The sequence below is a fragment of the Erpetoichthys calabaricus genome, chromosome 3 (genome assembly GCF_900747795.2).
Source record: "Erpetoichthys calabaricus chromosome 3, fErpCal1.3, whole genome shotgun sequence".
Lineage (NCBI taxonomy): Eukaryota > Metazoa > Chordata > Cladistia > Polypteriformes > Polypteridae > Erpetoichthys > Erpetoichthys calabaricus.
Genome location: NC_041396.2, coordinates 77,733,051 through 77,757,474, shown reverse-complemented (window position 1 = coordinate 77,757,474; position 24,424 = coordinate 77,733,051). Strand labels below are relative to the sequence as shown.

At 36.5% G+C, this 24,424-nt stretch overlaps 1 protein-coding gene across 6 annotated transcripts in view; it reads right to left on the bottom strand.

Moving 5' to 3' along the window:
• Nucleotides 1-7,160: 7,160 nt before the first annotated feature.
• dtnbb (dystrobrevin, beta b) overlaps nucleotides 7,161-24,424 on the bottom strand; it is a 244,321-nt gene continuing 227,057 nt past the window's right edge. For 5 of the 6 annotated variants that reach the window (XM_051924578.1, XM_028796943.2, XM_028796946.2 and 2 more), the window contains 2 exons: nucleotides 22,644-22,700; nucleotides 7,161-7,556 (listed from right to left, as the gene is read on the bottom strand). In XM_051924578.1, the coding sequence (XP_051780538.1) occupies nucleotides 7,537-7,556; nucleotides 22,644-22,700 (77 nt within the window). In that variant the 3' untranslated portion in view covers nucleotides 7,161-7,536. The remainder of the gene's footprint in view (nucleotides 7,557-22,643; nucleotides 22,701-24,424) is intronic. The other variant, XM_028796944.2, reaches the window with a different exon arrangement.

The window sequence follows — 24,424 nt, the reverse complement described above, 5'->3', positions numbered from 1 at the left end:
TGGATGATGTGGAGATAGTGAATCAGGAAGTGCAACGGATTTGCAAGGAGGAAGTAAGGACAGCTATGAAGAGGTTGAAGAACGGAAAGGCTGTTTGTCCAAATGACATACCTGTGAAAGCATGGAGGTGTTTAGGAGAGATGGCAGTGGCATTTTTAACCAGATTGTTTAATGCAGTCTTGAAAAGTGAGAGAAGAAGGAGATACTGGTACGGACTTTTAAGAATAAAGGGGATGTGCAGAGCTGTAGTAACTACAGAGGGATAAAACTGATGAGCTACTCTACAGCATGAAGTTATGGGAAAGAGTAGTAGAAGTTAGATTAAGAATTTAGGTGATGATTAGTGAGCAACAGTATGGTCTCATGCTGGGAAAGAGCAGTACAGATGAGGCTTTTTCTCTGAGGGTATTGATGGAGAAGTATAGAGAAGATGCAGTGTATTTGTGCACTTAGAGAAAGCTCATGACAGAGTGCCTAGAAGGGAGTTGTGGTACTATATGGGGAATTTGGGAGTGGTTGAGAAGTATGTAAGAGTGGTCAGGATATGCATGAGGAATGCGTGATAGTGGTGAGGCCTGCGGTAGGAGTGATGGATATATTTAAGATAGAGGTGGGATTACATCATGATATTTTGATCTGTTGTGAGAGTAGGGAACAGATTGATGAGACACTGGAGAGGTGAAGATATGCACTAGAGAGGAGAAGAGTGAAGGCCAGTAGGAACAAGGCAGAATGCATGTGTGGGAATGAGAGGGAGGTGAAAGAAATGGTGAGGATGCAGGTAGTAGAGCTGGCAAAGGTGGATGAGTTTAAATACTTGGGATCAACAGTGATGGGAAGCGTGGAAGAGAAGTGAAGAAGAGAGTGGAGAAGAGCGTCAGGAGTGATTTGTGGTGACAGATGGGTACCAGCAAGAATGAAAGGGAAGGTATACAAGACAGTAGCGAGACCAGCTATGTTATATGGGTTGGAGACGGTGGCACTGACCAAAAAACAGGAGACAGAGCTGGAGATGGCAGAGTTAAAGATGTTAAGATTTGCATTGGATGTGACAAAGATGGACAGGATTAGGAACGAATATATTAGAGGGTCAGCTCAGGTTGGATGGTTGGGAGACAAAGTATGAGAGGTGAGATTGTGTTGGTTTAGACATGTGCAGAGGAGAGATGCTGGGTATATTGTTCAAAGGATGTTAAGGATAGAACTACCAGGCAAAAGGAAAAGAGGAAGACATAAGAGAAGGTTTATGGATGGGGTGAGAGAGAACATGTAGGTGGTGGGTGTAACAGAGCAAGATGCAGAGGAAAGGAAGATATGGAAAAAGATGATCCGCTGTGGCAACCCCTAATGGGAGCATCCAAAAGAAGAAGAACAAGTTAATTGTAGTATTTATATAATTATATTTATAAAATTATAAAATACATGAGCATATTAGAATTACCAACAAATGTCCAACCATATTGAAAATGTCAACTTGTAGCTTGGTTCTATCTATCATCACACATTTGACTGAATATTGGAGACAAATACCTTGGTTTTATGTACATAGATTAGTGTAAGAAAATTTCTCAGGACCTGTCATCTCAACAACATGTGACAGAATTTTTTGCACAGGAGAAAATTGCTGCTGCTGTTGGCATTCATGTACAACTTCATGGTGCTTATAGAGATGTCTGCACAGGGACTACGCAGTGTCAGACCATGGGTAAATAATGCAGATTTCACCTATCAGCCCCACAGAGTTTTTACCAAAAACAGCAAAAAAACAAAAATCAATGAATTCATCAGAGAAACCTAACGAATGACAGTTTTTTATGACAGTGTATTATAGGCATCCTTGTTTTCATGGTGTTGGTTATCTATATAAATAAAAATGTAATATTTTCAATTGATTTGGCAATCACGGAAAAGCAGCTGAACCGATTAATAAGAAACTTTGCATATGTGTTGCTGCTTGTCCAACATAAAACGTATGTGCTACTGCGTATTTAACAGAGGGGTTGTAATGAGGGTGGGTGGCAACCTAAATCCCAGTGCCAACACAGTCTACAGTTCTTATCATGGAGCTGGAGAGATCTGGGGCTGATGGAAAGACACCTTTATCAGCAGAGTTCTGTATCAGCCAAAGTGGAATCTCCACAGGTATAGCGTTTTCTTTTCAGCTAATTTGGATAACAATTTTATTGCCTCGAAGGAATACTGCTATTGTTTATATCGTTTTGAGTACGTCTTTTTGTCTCACCAATGGGTTGTGTTTAATGATGTTGAACTTCCAAGGGACAGTTTTTCCCCGTTTATTTTGATGTAGACTCTACTTTGAGAAATGTGAGGGTTTATACGTGGTGTACAGTGTTGCCAATAAAATTGCAATATTCCTTTCTTTTAATCAAACTCCCTGAAAAACTTTTAAAACTGCAAAACACATTTTTTGTGTGTTTTGCAGTTGGGAAATCATACGTGAAATGAAGTTTAGCCTCAAATTAATAAAACTGTATATGAAAGGAAATGTGCAGCTTCACTTACAACAAACTATTATTTTGTGATGTTGTACATAAAAAAAGGAGCGAGATTTGGGAGTTTTGAGAGACATATGCTATTACGAAATAGAATGAAATATTGCTTTTTTGTGCAACCAAGTCACTGGTCAGAATATGGTAAAAAGAGAACGACTGAGGGCATAGTTAGCAACTTTTACTGTTTCTTGATGACATTTATTAAAAACCATTTTATGATTAGGCACTTACAATTTTATGCTTTGGTGACAATGCATTGTTGTGATGTGTAGCAATTTTAAATCAATGCTGAATGAATCAACTGTGAATAATCTTTATAACTTAATTAAATACTACCACTGGTGCTGTCTCCTGTAATAATATAGAGACCTGCAGCGTTATCTGTGAAAAAATGTCCTCCCATTTTCTGCAATCCACAGATTCAATTATACAACAAGGCATCTAAGTTATTAATGTGGGATCAAATATATACTGTATTTGTGAAATCCCACCAAAGCAGAAAACATAAAGAAGTTCAGCAAGGAGATATACATCTAGTACTTTTGTTAGTTGCAAAGGTGTATAAAATAAACCCATCCCTTCATTTCATTTCTGAATCTACTCAATCCAGTTCAGAATTGCTGGGACTCTGAGCATTTAATTTAAATTTTTTGTATTTTGTAAACTAGTACAATTTTCTTTATCAAGATGCAAAATAAAGGAATATATGCTACTGAATTTATTTTTTACACATCTACAATAATAGAAAGTAACTTTTGTTAGTTCCTGCTAAAACCTGCTTTGTTAGTATTGGCTAGCTACACTATTTAGACAAACATGTCAAATTCAACATGTTTATCCTGCCATAGCCTATAACAAAGTCTAAGATCACCACTGTTTGTCATGTCTAGTCTTGTTTAAACCAATAAATTTACTAATTTTCACTTACTTGCTTATTCAGCTTGGGTGATGGAAAGCTGGAGCCCATCCTGACAGCTTATTAACAAGTCAAAGCTGAATGCACACAAACAAATTCACACAACGAATGCAAATATTCAGCATGACTGCAAATCTTTGTACAATGGGAAAAAAATCCAAGCCATTCAAACATTGCAAACAGCAGAGAAACTCCACCATTTTCATTGACATTTCAAAGAAAACTATTCAATTTTAAAACAACGATAAAATTACCTATTTAACTTTAACATTGTTAGAAACAAACATATTCCATAAATTATCATGGATACTTATTGACAAGGTATATTGAGAGGAACAGACATGCATATTTTTTCTTTTTGTGGAAATTAGTTTCTTGTTGTTCTTCTTAACAAGCAATATTTACTGAATTATGAGATGTACAAACCTGAATCATAAATAGCTGATTATTTAGGTAGTTTACTGGTTCAGTCCCCACCTTTGATAGACTGTGTGACCCTCAGAAGCTTCCAGTTTGCTCACAGTAAAAAAACAGGCACACTGTATAAACAACTGTAACGTATTCTGATAATCTGTAATGCATTCTGCAAATAAACATATCATAAATGCAAATGTATGCACTCTATATATAATAACTCTGACCTAATTGTGTAATTGAAATATTTATAAAGTGAAAGCAGTTACAAAGAGTTTAGAAAAATGTCCACATTTAAAAACCAGTTTGTCATTACTAGCTTTTACTTAGGGCTAATGTGGGCAAAAGAGCCTCTAGTATGCCTGGAACCATTAAGACGATCAATTGGCATATTTGCCTTAGTGTTTGGTAAAGTCTGGCTATTTCTTAAATGTATGGCCCACATTTTGTTTCTATTTGGCATTTTAGAGAAACTGTACCTGTAATTTATTTTTTAAAATTAATTCTAAATTAGTCTGCCACTGCTGAAGTCTATGTTGTCTTACAGTTACTTGACTGTATATATTAAGAATAGTCTTTGTTGTAACTGGATAAAAGGCATTTGCAATTATTTCTGCGTTCAATATTTTACCATAAATTGCCTTGCATTTTTACTTCTTCTAATCATTTTTAAGTTATTATTACCCACCTTTTAGGAGGAGGAGGAGGAGGTTAGGAGCATGTGCTGATACAGCACATTGCCGCACCCAGTACATGACCAAACCAACTCAGGGCTCCAGGTTAGGACCCGAGTGCAGCCCTTTTAGCAAGTTACAAAATATTGGAAATGAGTGCCCTCTGAAATGTAGCTTGTGATGCTACTGACTGTCAAAAGGACCATTCAAAATAAAGACAGGCTGATGTTGGAATAAGTCTGCTATGTCCAACCATTTGTTTAATCAACTTTTTGGGATGAAATTACTGTACCAGGATCACAAGACAGCAGATTTTTAACATGTCACATAAAATAATTTAGAATGCATTTTCATCTGATGCTTATAAATACATAATTATAAAAATAAATTGAATTAAAGGTATTAATAAATATATATTCTCTGCAAGAACTTGACTGCTTTATCAGTTATTAGCATATTGCCAGGTGTCTTTGTTTGTGGACATACAGCATTCACACCTTATAAACGTTTATTATATTAAAAATAAACTGATGGGATTTCAGAAGCATTTATTATTCACAAATTATAAAGGTCTAGGGACATTTAAATATTTGCAGATGCCTTATAAAAATACAAAAAACAGAATTAAAATGGCTGCCTTTTTATTTTACATTATATTTGCAGATGAAACACAGTTATTGGGTGAAATAAAATAAGGGTTGTGAAATGATAATTAAACAATGGTATCCAGCACCAAGACAGTCTTTACAAAAAGGGCTTGTTACTTAAACCTGATGTTCAACTTTGGTAAGACTGGGAACAACAGCAAAACTGTGTCTTGTCAAATTACATTACAAGCATTCATTCATTTCATAATAGTGGGGGCTAAGTAGTTGTCAGATATACAGCAGTTTTGTGTAATCCAGAAAAGAAAAAGTTCAGTCATGGTGAAAAGCAGTGACTGAGCACTTGCTGGGAATTATCAGATGTCAGAGTTATCAATAATTTCTTTTGTTAATTTTGACAAACAGGACATTCTGATGCTACATGGCCTTACTATGATGACTAAGAATGATCAGGAAAATTGACAATTCCCTTTACAGTGGTATTTCAGATCCACTGTTTACAGGATGTCAGAATGTCAAATGTTTTAACCAATTATACCGAACACAACAAACACTGTACCTCGGATAACTAAATTAGGTAAAAAAACAAACAAAAAAAAATGTTCAGTTATTACACTTAAGTTTTTGGGGTACCCAAGAGCTCCACTACATCAAAGAAAGTTAACTCTTATCGGAAAATATCTTCATAATGGACTGATTAATATTAGAAAAAAATACTAAATCTTTAATAATCTCAAATTATTTTCATTTCCATTGTGAAAAACACTGAGTAAAAAAATACTTTTTTCACATAAATAAGAGCAAAATAAAACATAAAAATGTCTAAATTACAAAGTAAATTTTACAATGAATATTTTGGCACAAATATAAAACAAAAATATATAAATCTTTATGCAAATAAACATACATTTCAAGCAAATGAAACAGCTTATAAACTGCAGGTTTCAAAATGTTCTTATGGTTTTTAAGTCCCAAAAATAGACACTAAAGTGTCCAGCTTCCACAGCTAAAATGTTTCCCCAAAATGACACATTTAAAGCCCTAACACTTTTTGGATCATTTTGCTGTTTACACAACATTTGGACTAACATTCTGAAGAATAAAATACATTAATAGGTGAAGTTATTCACATGTACAATTAAATTGGCTATTTTGTTTTTTTCTGCATCACTGTACAGGAAGTCTCACTCGTCATAAACTAACTATTAGATGTCTACTCCACCCATTCTGTTATGCAAAATTTTTAGATGACCTCATCAGAGTAAATCTTGCACAGCCTGATGGTTAACTGCATTTCTGCTTTGTACCAGTCTTTCCTCACTCTATCTGTGTTAATGATTTTTTTCTCCATTAAGGAATTCCTTCCATAATCACTCACACTCTCCCCTTACATACACACTGCCTTTAGTTTACTCCTGTTCAGTGAACTCTAAACTGTTTACAGTACTTTATCCCTGAGCACTGTCTAACAGCTCTCCAATACTAGCTCTACCAAACTCATAGCACCTCTGACTACCAAATTACTTTTCTTCTAGTAACTGAAGTCTGAATCAAACACTACCTATTTAATTAACATACTTGACAGAGTATCTTTGGGACTTTTTAATTTAGTTAGTATGAAATTAAACCATCTGGGAGAAAAAAAGAAAAAAAACATAAAAACAGAGAAGAATTATTTATAATATTTCAGTAAAAGAGGGTTAAAAAGTGGTATCCTTTTAAAGGTATTTTTTCTGACCACAGAATTATTAAAATATGATCAAGTTAACTGGAAATAAGCAACAAGATTTATTCACTTTAATCGACATTATACACTGGAATTAAAATGTTATGAGAAGATCAAGCAAGGCCACAAAGCATGGCCATAAAGTAACTTCATGCAAAACCTCCCAGCTGCAATGCGGCTTTTATGTTGCAATAGGCAACACATTACTCTGATTTTAAGCAATCCTTGTGAAAAAAAAAAAAAAAATATATATATATATATATATATATATATATATATATATATATATATATTATATATATATTAGGACAATATTATGTGTAAAAATATAAAAAACAAACATAAAACCACATATCTCTGTCACAGCTTCAGTAGTATAGGGTAAATTAAATGTTGGTGCCGCATTTTTAGATTGCAGCTTTTTCTTTGTTTTTATGAAGACCCAAAACTTCTCTCATTTAAATAAAGTTACATCGAAACATTTTAAATTGAGAAATAATGTAAAAAAAAAATACGACATGCATATTTCCTAATGAAAGGAATGCATCCAGGACCTTTTAGGTCTCTGATGGGTAAAAAGACAAATTCCTCTGAAAAATGTCAGTGAGATTGCTACGGCCGGTGACGGTTTCTTCGGTGACGGATTGATGTAACTGCCCAAGGGGATTAAAGTATTCTTGATGTATGTTCACTTGATTTGTCCAGAGCCTAAAACCAAATAAGAAAGATTAATATTATACATAAAATTTATCCATGAATACATTAATTAATGCCTTTTACGGCTTCCCCCATTGAACAGTTTAGAAAAACATCTGCTTTTTATACACTACTTGTAAAGAAAGCGGCAGCGTTGAAAAATCTTTCTAATGCAGGTGCAATTTATATAAACTCAGACTGCATCTTTGTATTTTTAAGCACAAGTCCATAACCTATTATTAAATCTAAAATACTGTAGGAACCCTTATGCAGTTTTTCCTCTAATTACATTATTTATAGTTCATGATTTTAACAGCTGAATCTAGTTAAAAAGCACAGTATGTTAATGCGCTATTATGAACAGACGCAATATTTAACATCCTCCCTAGAGACTGGATAATAGCAGTGTGTTCTATTTTAAAATACATTTTTGGTGTGAAAGGCATATATGCTCATGCTAATTTATAATTCAAATTACCAAAAAAGTTCACAAGGTAGATGTGTTTTCTGTGCTATTCAAGTGAAAAAAAAATATTCTGATCATAGGTTGAAGCACTTATTATAGTTTGTGTTTAGTTAGAGAACAAAAACTAAATGTTACAATAGCACTGCTTACAAGTTTGCTCTTAAAAGTTAGAATTCAATGTTTTATCGTTAAAAAAATTATTAAAATATTCTTGTGTATCTAGTCTCAACAAAATGAATACACATACTTTTTAAGGCTAAGCATCTATGCAAGTTGTACCAAACGTTTTTTTCTTAATAGATAGATAGATAGATAGATAGATAGATAGATAGATAGATAGATAGATAGATAGATAGATAGATAGATAGATAGATAGATAGATAGATAGATAGATAGATAGATAGATACTTTATTAATCCCAATGGGAAATTCACATTCTTCAGCAGCAGCATACTGATACAATAAATAATATTAAATTAAAGAATGATAATAATGCAGGTGAAAAAACAGACAATAACTATGTAAAATGTTAAATATTAACGTTTACCCCCCCGGGTGGAATTAAAGAGTCGCATAGTTTGGGGGAGGAACGATCTCCTCAATCTGTCTGTGGAGCAGGACAGTGACAAAAATAAGACATATAGACCATAGACAGGATAAGAAAGAGCTCTCCATGTAGCATGATATTTAGAAACAATGCAGTGCTGGTAAATGAAAGTGGAGAATATAAAGAAAGATACTTTGAAAAGATATTTTAGAGATTAGTGTTGTTGAGAAATAGTAGATTTAAAACAGTGTATTTGTGCAAAAATGGTTGAGAAGGAGACAATTCCATGATGGTAACTAAATTTAATGAGTTTAAAACCTAAGATAAAAAGTAATGGAGAATGTGATAAAGAAATCAAAAAACATACGAGCTGGGTGGACAAACTGGAGAAAAATGACAGAACTGCATTATGATAAAACCAATCCTGTGAATGTAAAGGAAAAGATTTATTTTGCAATTGTGAGACTAACAATGATGTATATAAGTAGTGTCCATGACAAAAAAGCTTGGATCAAGGCTGAATATTGTTGAGATAAGAAAGATACTAAGGTCAGCAGGGTTCACAGGTAGGAACAAATTGAAAAATGAATACAGTATATCCAGAAAAGCATGCAAATGCGATAAATCTCCAAGAATGCGCTTGAATTAAGACTGTGCAGTTGTGGATGTGTGACTACATAACAGGAACAATTTGTGAGTGAGAGAGTGTCCAATATAGTTAGATTTAAAGGAAAGTAGGTTGAAGGAAATTAGTATCATGGGCAAAACTAAACAGAGGATGGTGCTCTTCTGAGGTGATGACTAGATCAGATGAGATCAAGTTGCTCTTTAAAAATGGCCTAGCGTCTATCAATTACCCCACTGATCTACCTTTTTTTAAGGCTACTAAAGAATAAATAACTCCATGGAAATAGGGTCTGATTAACTGATGGCCCACCAGCCATATAAGGCTCTGACAGACATTAGAAGTAATTATGTAGTTTGGCCAACAGACCCAGAGATTTCCCATCTCATTCTCCTCACGTTATAAGGCTGACACCAGTTCTGGACAGGATTCTGGATACTCATCTAAATAAACAGACACTTTAAAAAAAGAAAACAAAACAAAGTAAAAAATTTCAAACTAAATATGCAACAGACCTTCAGTTCCAGTTAAAATAATGTATTGTACTGTGTTTAAAAACTTAAATTCTTAAAAACACCATTTCCCTGAAAGCTGACAGTATTGTTTATATAAGGCTGCCCTGAGTATATAAAGAGTATCACAGTGTAATATTAATGTATATTTGATATGTAGTTTATATAGAAATAAATGTAATCTTCCAGAAGAAAATTACATACTGTAGGATGTGGTTCACAGTGCTCAGACAGTTAAAAGGCAGTTTTGAACACTATTATGTGTTTCTCAAATGTCCTTTTACCATCAAATAAGATACACCCTATGGCATACAGATCATTGCAAGCTTTTTATCTTGAAGTGTAAAAATTTGGACTGGTTTGTTGTTTTTTTTCTCTTTTCTCTCCTAGAGTTTGTCAGAAGGGATTTGAAATGTATTTAGTTGTGGATTTTCACTTTACTATACACTAAATACAAAGCATAATATGGAATCTATTCCTTTTGTGAAATAAATGTGAAAAAGAATGGTAATACAATAAATTCTTACATTGTGTTTTCCCCCAAATATACTAGTTCTGTAATGAAACTTTGTCATTTCAAACTACATCTGAAACCCATGTCTTTCTTCCTGCATTTTAGACCAGCTGTACTTTTTAATATATATCTGGTTCTGGTTGCTGTGAAATGTTCATTTGTGATTGTATGATGTGTGAAATGCACTAAACACAATTAAAAAAAATGTTTGGGTGGCTAAAATGATTTCAATTCAAACAGCAGAGCACAAGAATTGGACTCAGTTGAAGGCATCTCCTTCCCTGTCCCTCCACTCCAACCATTTCCAATTCAAGCCCAATTTGTCATTGTGCAGCATTGGTCACTTTTGGCTTCTATTATATCATAAAATTTTCTCTCTATTCTGCATGAAAACATGAGATTAACAAATATTCTCAGTTCCTTACACATTTAGGTATCTCATGTTCTACAAGGAAAAGGAAAGAATGCTTATTGGTGACTGATAATAAATATTGTTAGGTGACCAAGTTTGTAAGGGTATATGAGACATTATGGCTTTCAGAAAGCTATGAACAATATGGAACATGCAATAACAATACATCAGCTTAATCCTACTGAAGAATTTTAGCATGACTACTACAAATTAAAACAGGTTAATCCTTAATGTCAAAAAGACTTTCTTTTGATACAAACCCCACCCTTACATTTGTAATGCAAAGAATGTACAGAATCAGAATCAAAGAAAGCAAATAACAAGATTTTAAGCCTCAATGTTTCTTGCAATTTGTAATTTTCTTAGTTTTTCAGTTTATGTTTAGAAAATAAGATATTAACAAACAGCTTACGTTTATTTATAAAGTGCAAAGAAGCTCTGATATACAATTTATATTTAAAAATATTCACTAGATATATTGCTTAATTTTTTACCCTAATACAACAGAGAAGTTCAAAATAGGTGATATTTTTGATTGACTTACCATCATTAGTTTAGGTAAAGTTTGCATTTTTGGCAGTTAACTTTAGAGATAATAAACCATTAGATCCTATCAGCTAGTTATATTATTATCTTAATTGCTAATATTTGTTTAATTAATTAATTTTCTTAATGAATTTTGTGCTGCACTATTTTGGTTTGTTATTTAAACAAACTATGTTCCTGTCCACTGTATTTTTGTATTATGAAATTTCTTAGAAATAAATATAAAGATATTAATACAAAATGATTCTTATTTTTGTGTAACTGTTGAAAAGAAATTGAATGTGTAAGGGGTGGTGGTGTGTGTTTATTTAAAGAATATGTGCATTAAGATGCAATAGATCACACATTTAGCTGTTATTTGAAACATAAATGTAAATATTTTAACTCTGATGGGTTTAAGCAACTAAGGCTGATTGCAGTTCTTGTAAACATAAAAGCTGCAGAGTGTGGGGTACAACAAGAAGACAGGCTACTATTTAGAATTATACTATTTCTTTACTCGGTGTTTGTCATAACCAGGTTGAACTAGATTGTTTCCCTCTAATGTGTTTTCTCTGTAATATTGGGAACAAGGGGGCTTCGCCCCCTGCTCGCTTCGCTCGCCTACCCCCGGCGTTTTGAACCCATGTCTGCTGGGCAGCCAGGTGTGAGGATGACGCACGTTTAATACGGAGCACTCGCCCGTGTCACTCTGGGGCCCTCCACTGGTAATACGGAGTCCCGTCCATACCATTAATGACGTTTCACTTTGCTTTCCACTCTGTCTTTCATTTGAGACCTCGCTTTATTCTGTTTTTGTTATAATGACACCTGGTCCGTGGCGATTTTATTTTTTTCACTTCGTATATCGTGTAGTCGAGCTCTTTCTTTTTGGAGGAGTCTCTGCCTGGTTTGCGTCATTTCAGACGCACGTTGTAGGCACTCGCGTTCATTAATTATATCCAGGCAGGCACGTGTTTGTATCTTGGTCACTCGAGCTGTGTCATGTTGAACCCGTGCCTGCTTTGCTTATGCAGTGTGAGACGCGCGTTGTAGGAGTCCACATTCATTAGATCTACGCATTAGTGCCACTCACAATATGGCGGCGACGCCTGCGTCTTCCGTATTATGTCGGTTCTTACCATGCTGTGCAGGCGCCTTTGCCTTTTGTACTTCACTGCGCGTTCTGACGGCCGATGTAGGCGCCTGAACCTTCAGGGTCCGCCTCTGCTGTGTGTTGTGGACGTTTAACTGTCGTTGTTTCTGCTTTTATATTCTGTATCTTGGTCTGCATGTGTTTAGTGCCCAGGTTTGTTTGTAGCTGTCGCATTCCAGTTTTCATCATCAGTAACCCGCTCTTCATGTGTTCGTCCCCGTTGTTTAATCCCTTTATGAAGTTTTACTTCGTTTCCTACTCTGTGTTTTATTTCTGAGGGCTTTGTTTTGTAACCTGCTCTCTATATGTTTGTCCCTGTTGTTTAACCTCTTTATGACGTTTTACTTTGTTTCCTACTGTGATGGTTCGTTGTCTCTCCCGTTTTGCTCTGGTGCGGGGGCTTTGTGTGGTGTCTGCGCACGTGCGTAGTCTCTCCCATTTCACTGGGGGGGGTGGTTTGTTTCTTTAATCCCTTTATGGGGCTTTGTTCTGTAACCTGCTCTTCATGTGTTTGTCCCTGTTCTTTATCCTCTTTATGACGTTTTATTTTGTTTCCTACTCTGATGGTTCGTAGTTTCTAGTTTCTCCCGTTTTGCTCTGGTGGGGGGGTGGAGTGGCTTTGTGTGGCGCACGTACGTAGTCTCTCCCGTTTCACTATGGGGGGGGGGGGGGGGGGGGGGGCTTTGTGTGGCGCCTGCGCACTACGTCTTTTGCATCCACGGCCCATGTCCCTGCGTCCATTCGGTTTACCATTCTCGTTTAGTAATATGGATATCCTCTATATAAATATTTTAAATAAAGTTTTCCTCAGTGTTAAGCTGAAAAAGAATTGTGGAGATAGTCAATCTATGTGTACCGTGAGAGAAAATAAAACCCTGTTTTACTTTAAAATGATTTCTCAGAAGTTATAATGACTCTGTGTCCAATCTGAACAGATACTTATGACAATCATTTTTTTGCTATGCTCATAATACATCCACAACATATATATAATTATTTGAATGCATCCAGGATCAGAGGTGTAATGAAAAAAAAAAACAGATTTTAGATAATTGCTTGAAATATACATACTTACCACATAGTATTACACCCATACCTTTTATAATGTTCATAAATATAAGACCAACACTTTACAAGCATGTAATTTGCAAGAAAAATGTATCAAATACATGGCTTCTTAATATATGCAATTCTCTGTGGCTAATTATACATTTATTTTAGCAATGGCACCTGCTTTTTCTTGTGAAATGTTCACCACTAACTACAATAGTGAATGTCTACTTGGGATTCAAAATCATTGAGGCCCAAAGTAAGATTATCAGACATAGAATACTGGGACTGGAACTGGTGCAAATTCAGAACATGTCTGAAGAATCAGATCTTTTTCCTGGCCATGTAGCATATGACGCACCACTGAAGAAAGCGCATTTGGTAGCAAGGAAATGGTAAGTCTGATCAGGCCAAAAAAGTTATTATAAAAGACTAGGGGGCTCTGCCCCCTGCTCGCTTTGCTCGCCAACCCCCATGTTTGGTTAATCGGATATACAATTTTAAAAGCTATTTTTTTTCTTTGGAATTGTTTCAATTTCATTATTTGCACTTTTACTTTAAACCTTCAGTAAAAACAATATTTGGAATTACCTTTTCTTCAAGTTCGCATTGAATTTTGATTTCGTTTTTGGAGATATATTGTAACAATGCAATATATAACTGCTCTTGAATGAATATTGTTTCTTTTTCTCTAATAAATAATCCAACTTTTTCTAATTTATGTCCCTATGATTTGTTAATTTTCATAGCAAAAGCTATTCTCACAGGAAACTGTAAATATTTTAATATGAATGGCATATCAAGATCTCCTTTGGTGTCTAATGTTATTCACGGAATATATACTACATTACCTTTCTTGTCGCCTGTTAAAATTTGCATGGCTTCTCCATGATCATAAATATACGCCTGACCGAATTGTGTTTTCTTCTAAATTAAACTTGTCGTTGTTTTAACTGTTGTGGGACCACAGATTCTCATAGCGTATGGTCCATTATTGTGTAAATCTAAGTTTTGAGCATTGAATGATACGAAGGTGAAAAGATTATTGTAGACTCCTATATTTTGACTGTAGTGTTTGTGGATTCTGCGGTGGGCTGGGGCTTGTTCCTGACTTGCGCCCTATGCTGGCTGGGATTGGCTCCAGCAGACCCCCGTAACCCTGTTTTCAGATATAGCGGGTTGGGAAATGACTGACTGACTGTTTGTGGATTTCACTTTCCCCAAACATCAAATCTTTTAATTCTCTTGGATACGCCTCCTCATTATGTTGAAACACTACTTTTTCCTGATGGCAACACAAATTGGACGATCTACAAGTCTCTGACTTAAACATCAAAGCCTTACAATATTTCCATACTTCTGACATATCACCTATGTCCATATATTTGATCTCTATTCGCCTTTCCGTTATTTCACTGAGTAATAACTTCTTTTTTAGTGCTAATACAATCTTTATCTTTTTTTGATACTTTTGAATTTTTCTGCTTTTATATTCTTTAACTTGCTCTGCATGTATATCGCGCCTATGTTTTTTTGTGTCGTTTGAATTCCACTGTTTTCATTATCTCTAACCTGCTCTGCATGTGTTTCACCCCCTCATTTTTTAACCTCTTTATGACATTTTACTTTGTTTTCTATTCTTTGTCTTTTATTTCTGACCTCACTTTGTCCTGCTATTTTTCAAATACACCTGGTCTATGATGATTATTTTCCCTTTTTTCAAGAAATAATTTCCTTTTGTTTGCGCTAATGTGATCTTTACTATCTTTTTTTGATACTGTAGCAGCCTCCGCATTCGGCTCAAAAAAAGAGAAGTAACAAAAAAAACAGACAGACGTTATAAAGTCTCACATTAAGTTTTGCTTGAACAATCAAGAAAAAGAACGCCGATTTCTTAACCCCAAACGCAACCTTCTAGCACCCTCTCCAACCCCATCTCCAGTCCCAGGTCCCCCCCCTCCGCCCCTTACCGCATCAATCAATACCCTGCTGTCAGTCCGCCCTCCCTCAATCGGACCTAACAGTCACTCAAAAAAAAAAAAAAGCTTCAACCTGGCTGGGACGCTACAATACTTTCGAATTTTACTGCTTTCATATTCTTTACCTTTCTCTGCATGTGTATCGTGCCATCGTTTTTTTTTTGAGCTTTTCGAATTACACTGCTTTCATAATCTCTTATCTGCATTTTTTTTCTCTCCAATGCTTCTGGGTCTCTTTTCTCCATGCTGCTCTTTCTTCTCTTAGTCGATGAAGTTTCATCTAGAATGTATTGTCCTTATACACTTTATATGAGCTGAGAGCACAGGATCTGTGTCTGCTACATGCCTTTACACGACTGAGTGTTTTGCTGCCCGTGGTCTTATTTGATGTTGGTTGTAAGTAGGGCGTGTCTTGCAAGACTCTCATGTTCCACATCCCCGCGAGATGGTCCTGGGACAATCTCTTGGCACCAAGTCTCATGTTTACGGTCCCTGCGAGACGCTCCATTGCCAATCTCTTTCGTCTCACGGGTCTTTTAAGTGTCTTCTGAGAAGCTCACGTCTCGTCTCCCTGGTTTTCCTTTCCAAGATTTTTTTTTATAATAGAGAGATGAATTGTGACGTATATGCGGCACATAGTATCAATTCTTATGAACTAATTGAAAGCAATCCATCTTGCTTCCACTCATCCAGCCCTAGGTCACAGAGAGCAACATTATTTGCAAGGTGGGGTTCCCCTGCTCATATTATGGCATACTCTCCCAACCTAAGTGGGTGTCAACAGTCCATATTATAGCATACGCACACTCATACATACAGTAGAACCTCGGTTAGAGAACGCCTTTGATAACGAACAATTCGGATAATGACCAAAAATTTCACTAAAAATTTGCCTCCGATAGCGAACAAAATTTCGGATAGCGAACAGATTGCTACGTCATGCACACGCGACGCACACGCGACCAGCGGCCATCTTCCCATCTTCCTTTGCGCTCGAGACACGGTTACGAACAGACGTTCATTATCTTTATCGGTGTGCATCCTTCTTATTTAGTGATTTTGTTGCTTTATTTAATAATATATAGCCCTCAATCATGGCTCCAAAGAAGATTAAGAGAGCTGGTAGCAGTGCAGTAATAAGGCAGCGGCCAACAATTGAATTGAAAAAAGAAATTATTGCCAAGTATGAACGAGGCATGCGTGTGTCGGATATCGCAAGAGAATACGGCAAGTCAAAGTCGACAATCTCGACGATTTTAAAGAAAAAGGAGCAGCTTAAAGAAGCTAATGTGTCAAAAGGAGTGAGTATTATAACAAAGCAAAGGCCTCAAATAATAGACGAAGTAGAAAAGTTGTTACTTGTGTATATAAATGAAAAACAGTTAGAAGGTGCTAGCATCAGTGAGGCATTCATTAGTGAGAAGGCGCTGCAAATCTACGAAGATTTGAAGAAGAAAACCCCACAGACAAGTGCTTTGAGTGATTTTGTTTTCAAAGCCAGTCGAGGCTGGTTTGAAAAATTTAAGCACAGAACAGGCATCCACAGCGTCATAAGGCATGGGGAAGCAGCTAGTTCCGACAAGGCAGGGGCCGAGAAGTTCATCCTAGAATTCAAAAAAATCATAGAAGAAGAAAGTTACGTCCCGCAACAGGTATTTAATGCGGATGAAACAGGCCTGTTTTGGAAGAAGATGCCAAATAAAACGTACATAACGAAGGAAGAGAAAGCATTGTCAGGGCACAAGCCTATGAAAGATAGGCTAACTCTTCTATTGTGCGGTAACGCCAGTGGGGATTTTAAGCTGAAGCCGCTGTTAGTCTACCATTCAGACAATCCAAGAGTATTTAAGAAGCATAATGTAATAAAACAGAAATTGCCTGTTATGTGGAGGTCTAATTCTAAGGCCTGGGTGACCCGCCAATTTTTTGTCGAGTGGGTGACCGAAGTTTTTGCCCCGGCTGTGAAAGAATACCTAGAGAAGAACAACCTTCCCCTCAAATGCCTTCTCCTGCTGGATAATGCTCCAGCACATCCTCCAAACATCGACGAGTACTTAGAAGAAGAGTTCGACTTTATTCAAGTTCGTTATCTGCCACCGAACACAACCCCTTTTCTGTAGCCCATGGATCAACAGATCATTTCAAACTTCAAGAAATTGTACACGAAAGCCTTATTCAGAAAGTGCTTCGATATAACGAACGATACCAACTTAACTCTGAAGGAATTTTGGAAGAATCATTTCAACATTTTGAATTGTGTTCATCTTATTGATAATGCATGGAACCAAGTGACCTACCGTAATATGAATGCAGGATGGAGGAAACTCTGGCCAGACTGTGTTCCAGAGCGAGATTTTGAAGGATTCGAACCAGAAATTGTTGATGAAATTGTTGCCCTGGGCCAAAACATGGGGTGGGAGGTGGATAATAACGATGTTGAAGAACTTGTGGAGCAGCACAGTAATGAACTCACTACTGAAGAGTTGCAGCACCTTCAGGCTGAGCAAGAAAAGAATTTGGCTGAGGATATGTCTTCGGAGGGGGAAGAGGAAGGGAAGGAGGAAGTCCCAAGTTCAGTGATTAAAGAAATGTGTGCTAAGTGGGGGGAATTGCAATTGTTTGTAGAAAAATCTTTCCCAAACAGTGCGGTAGGCAGTAGGAGCCTGAACATGTTCAATGATAATGTGATGTCGTATTATCAAAAAGTGCTACAAAAAAGGCAGAAGCAACAGACACTGGACAAGTTTTTTTCTTCAACCTCAAAGCGACAGAGGACATCCCCCGATGTTCTCATGGAGGGGGATTCCCCCTCTAAGCAGTAATTCCACCCCTTCCTCCCCACACCTCCATAAAAAAAAAAGCATAAAAATAAAAAAAAAGTGTTTTGTAAATTAGTTTCGTAAAATTAAGTTATGTACAGTAAACAGTAAAATGTGTTTACGTATTAAAGTTACCCAGTGCTATTGTTTTCTGCCATACGTAGCGTATCTGTCATATGCCCTCCCTCCTCTGCCGTGACCCTCCCTCCTCTGCCGTGACCCTCCCTTTGCTGTCGTAATCGCCTCACTAGAAAGGTAAGATTCCACATTTTTTTTATTTATTCCATGCTGTAGTGTCATTTCTTTAGTTTTTAGTTACAGAATTATGTTATGTGCTTATTCATAATGATTTTGTTCCTACACATTGCATTTTCAGCCGGTCATAGCCAAGCCTACCAATGCTACATGTCAGTCAAAACGATAAGTTTTCCTATGTTTTCTTATGTTTAAATGCTTTCTTTAATGTTTTTATTTTTATTTAACATCATTTGTACTGTATTATAACTGTTCCCATTTAAAAAAACATACCTATATAGCCTGTAACTTTCATATATTAGCGAGTCAACAGGGGCTAGGAACCAATTATTTCTATTTCCTTTATTCCTTATGGAGAAAATTGTTTCGGATAGCGACCATTTCGGATAACGACCCACTTTTCGAAACGGATTGTGGTCGTTATCCGAGGTATTACTGTATATTAAATTGTACAAGGCAACTTTAAAGTTAACAGTTAACCTAATCTGAGTGCCTCTACAATGTAGGAAGAAGCTCCAAGGGCTAATCAATTCATAATAATACAAATCGGGAGTGGTCTCCCCTAGACTTTCTCATGTACTCAGATATGGGGATGGATATTTGAGGAGTATAACGCAAGACAATGATTATATTTTTATATTACTAGGGGGCTTTGCCCCCTGCTCGCTTTGCTCGCCAACCTCTTGGCCTGCACTACGCGCCAGCCACTTTGCTTCTCTGCCGCCCGCATATGTGGATTTCACTTTCACCAAACAACAAATCTTTTAATTCTCGCGGATATGCCTCTTCATTGGGAAGAAACACTACTGTTCCCTGATGGCAACATGAATTAGACGATCTACAAATCTCCGCCTTAAAGTTTAAATCCGAACAATATATACATACTTCTGTTGTATCACCTATATCCATATACTTGATCTCTTTTCGCTGTTCCGTTATTTCTCCGAATAATAATTTCTATTTGTTTGCGCTAATGCGATCTTTAGTATCATTTTTTTGAGACTTTCGAATTTTAGTACTTTCATTATCTCTAACCTGCTCTGCATTTGTATCGCGCCAACGTTTTTGAACCTCTTTACGACATTCTACTTTGTCATCTACTCTTGTCTTTTATTTCCGGCCCCGGGTGTGGTTAAATCTCTTGGCTCAAAGTCTCGTCTCGCGGGACATGAAATTATCTCTCTGAAAAAGGCTTGTCTTGTCCTAGGATTTTTTTATATAATAGAGAGATGTACGTTAAAGAACCATCAACAACAAATTAAATCAAATTAATATATTGAACAATTATTATAAAAGTAAACTTGAATAAATCAGACTCTGCAGCTGCATGAATAAAAGGTAAAGTACCACTTCCAGTTAACGGAAATAGCCCAAAAGTTGATAGAAATCTACGTTTTGTACCTAATACCTGTATGCAAAATTTGGTTGACCTAAGTGAAAGCGTACTCAGGTTATCGTGTTTACACACACCCACACACGCAGACAGACACACAGACATAATTCCAGAAATTGTATTTTTGGACTCGGATGTCTAAAACATTGAGATTCATCAAAATCTTGAAATGGAGTTTTTGGAGGATTCCAATACTTTCCCTATACTACAAGACTTAATTGAGAACAGTGGCTCATTTTAAGAATTAGCTGAAAGTAGTGTTAAAATCTTAAGCCCATTTTCATATTTGGTCTAATTTTTTCACAGGTAATGTTATGTTGTTTTTTCCTTTATAGCTCCTATGGTTTTTTTGGGGCACAAAATCAAATTTTGATATCAAGATTCAGGATTCAAGATTCAAGAGCATTTATTGTCATTTCATCCATATACAGTAGTACAGCATACAATGAAACGAAACAATATTCCTCCGAGACCATGGTGCTACATAAAACACAGGACAATGAAGAATCCACGACACATAACATAAAGACACATAATATATAACAAGGTGCATGTGAGTCAAATGTGCAAACATGTGCAACACTACAGAACAGAACACATATATCAGATATCAGACTGGTCCATGAGTGTTCAGGAGTCTGACTGCTTGGGGGAAGAAACTGTTACACATTCTGGTGGTGAGGGCCCGAATACTTCGGTACCTTTTTCTCAATGGCAGGAGTTTGGGGCACAAAATCAAATTTTGATATCAAGATTCAGGATTCAACATTCAAGAGTATTTATTGTCATTTCATTCATATACAGTAGTACAGCATACAATGAAACGAAACAAAGTTCCTCCAAGACCATGGTGCTAAATAAACCACATGACAATGAAGAATCCACGAAACATAACATAAAGACACATAATATATAACAAGGTGCATGTGAGTCAAATGTGCAAACATGCGCAACACTGCAGAACAGAACACATACTGTATATCAGATATCAGACCGGTCCATGAGTGTTCAGGAGTCTGACTGCTTGGGGGAAGAAACTGTTACACATTCTGGTGGTGAGGGCCCGAATACTTCGGTACCTTTTTCTCAATGGCAGGAGTGTAAACAGTGAATGTGAAAGGTGTGTTGGATCATTCACAATGCTGGTGGCTTCGTGGATGCAGTGTGTGGTGTAAATGTCCATGTTGGAGGGAAGAGAGACACCGATGATCTTCTCAGCTGTCTTCACTATCTGTTGTAAGGCTTTGCGATCCCTGACCGTGCAATTTCCAAACAGGACAGTGATGCAGTTGCTTGGGATGCTCTCTATGGTACTCGTCTGTACAATGCTGTTAGAATAGCTGGTGGAAGATGGGTTTTCCTCAGCCTACACAGGACATAGAGCCGCTACTAGGCTTTCTTGGCTAAAGAGCTGGTGTTGTGGGACCAGGTGAGGTTCTCTGAAATATTATTGTGCCGTCCTACAATGCCACTTTGAAATTCTATAAACATCATTATTTTGTTTCTTTTGTTTAGTGGTTTTCTAGATGTTCCTATGAAGTAACGTTTGAGGTCATGCTAAGTGTGACATCACAGCTCAAGGGGTATAAACGTCAGCGCCTCAGACTTCCGGGTTAACAGAGATCGAGAATATGACTTACAGAAATTGAAAGGCATGTGTGATTTATATTTAGGTACAACTAGGTTCTGTCTATTTGACTATGAGTTAGGATTTTGTTTTGGTGCTTGGTCTGACTAACTTTTTGGCAACGACCCTTAAGGTAATTTTTTGTCTCTTGTTTATCTCTGTATGTATGATGTGCCTTATTCCACATTAAGGTACATTTGAAACATATTTAGGTGTACATGAATCATGCCCTGCGGTGGGTTGGCACCCTGCCCGGGATTGGTTCCTGCCTTGTGCCCTGTGTTGGCTGGGATTGGCTCCAGCAGACCCCCGTGACCCTGTGTTCGGATTCAGCGGGTTGGAAATTTGGATGGATGGATGAATCATGCCAGGAATGCACGATTCATGTAAAAGCACAACTTCTTAACTTAAATTTCTTGTCATGAAAATGCCTTTCATATTCCCTAAGAATAATGAACCATATTTATACATTTTTGGTTTATATCAATGTTAGCTTATACAGTATTTGAAAAACTAAAGTTTGAGACAGAATATTGCTTTACTCCATTTGATAATTAACTGGAGTCAAAGGATATCGTCAACAATATTTGGAACATTACTCATATAATAGTTTAAGATTACGATGTTATATTATCTTCTATTTCAGTTCATGTCTTCTTATCAAATACAACATGTTTGTCTATCTGTGTTCAATTTACATATAACCCAAGAAAAATAAAATCAATACCTGTCCAGAATGAAAACTAGTTAAAATTGAAACTATATATAATCTATTCCTACAAATATATATAGTTATGAGAAAAGAAATATTAACAATACTCTTTATCTCACATGTATTGGCACAGACTGCACAATGAAAGGTTATCTGCCAAGTTGAAGATACTAACAGCTCTGTACCCTAATAAGAAGAAGATGTCCTCACTATCTAGATTTCTGCAACTAAATGCTAATTTAGTTTGATGGTAAACACATATGGTATATCAGTTTTAAATATATCAAGGATGTTCTCTCAATAAAATTTAAATCATTGGACCCCGAAAAACATGGCCTCTTCTCTCTTTGTAGATGTCTGCCAATTGGATATACTGTCCTTTAGATTTCACTGTCAATATCTTCTATTTTCCACTTTTTCCACTATTTACAATTAAGTTCTTTTGAAATAAGTGGACCAACTGAGAAGCTCAAATTCCTCCGAATGCAGAACAGATCAGTAACTCACCTCGATCTTTACCATTTTGCATTTTCTCTTCTTCATTTTCCTCACCATCTTCATCTACTTCAATCCAAAAACAGGAAAACAGTTAAGGTAATGATATATACAGCTCAAGTCAAATGTCATATGCACTGATGCAAATACAGTAGAATACAAAATATAAACAGAATGTATTGGGAGGCATCCCTATTTATTTTAAAAATATAAGATACATTAAAAACAAACTAAACACTTACTTTAAAATAACCATAACCATGACACAGTAAAATTATTTCACCTGTAAGTATTGAGCAGTGACCATGTTGAAAAGCAAACAAAACTAAAATTCAAATGATTCTGAGAATGCATAGGCATAAAAAGAAATAAACACTGAGAGTTAGGCCGGGTTTATACTTCACGCAATGCATGCTGCAGTGGACGTTCCTGCTACGCAAGCGTTTTACTGTTTATACTTGCGTGCGTACTTTACGTATATCTGGAAGAATCCACCAGGTGGGAGTGCAAGATATTATCACAGTGAGAACAGGTTCGGCTTCGCTGTGTTGTGAATTGCTTGGAACACTCATTAAATTCCAATGACACCTTGCCACAATATCTCTGAAAAGGATGTTTAATGATTAAATCCATCAGTCCAGGGATGTGCCCATTCCTGATAGCATTGGGCACGAGGCAGAAACAATCCCTAGACAGGGCATCAGCTCATCGCAAGGTGAATACAAGCACTCACATACACTAGCGTCATTTTAGTGTCACCAAATCTGCATATCTTTGGAAGGAAAGTGGAGCACACTGTGGAAACCCAGCAGGAAAACATGTAAACTCCAAGCAGGGAATACCACTGACGTGACTCCGTGCGAGACAGCAATGCTACCGCTCCGCCACAGTGTCACCCCTATGTGTGTAATTATTAACAGTAATCATTATTTAAATGAAATTAATGATTTAACTGCAAACACTTTTAATGCATTTCATCATGAAAGTGATATCAAGTATAAATCTAAGGATTCTAAATGTGAAGAGAGTTGGAATATCATACATTTAATGTGTTCTGTGTGGTGATCTATTGCTGCTTGCCGCTGCTGTCAGGTCAGCAGGAAGTCCCAGAAGCTTGTAGCGATTAAAAACTGGGATGACGTTTATGCTTTAATGATGAAGTAAACTATGAAGTTAAAGTGGACATTTTGAGACTAAAGCCGAAATTTCCACTTTAATCACAAAATACACCTTTTCACCATGTCCTTAATTTTTTTTCTCTGTGGCTGTACATTATGTTGCTGTTGTGAAGCTGCATAAAAAAAAGACGGCACAAAAGATGATATGTGAGACCATCGTGTCAAATGCCAAAATGTATCATGTCATTATGACAGGGAATATGCAAAGCTTACTGTAAACATAAAAGCACCAAGAATGCATCTGTATGTTGGCATTTTGCTTCACCACATCGAACCATTCATCAAACATCGAAGTGCACACATCAATCCCGTAGTATCCACATAGCAATTTTCTGTCACATGTTGATAGTAAACAGAGACTTTGATGTCACATTCCAACTTTTATCACACTGCGCCCTCCTACTTTTTGCTGGTACTGCAACTCGCGCACACGTCGCATTAATTTCTGAGGACCTGCTCAGAGGACGCATCAAATGAACGCTGGAAATGCGTGGCAGCCATGATGTGTGTGCGTACGCGTTCTGAGCGTGAAGTATAAACAAACCCTAAAGGAAACCCTAAAGACCAATTCATGAAAGAACAAGAATAGGTAGAGGCAAGAACAAAACTATACAG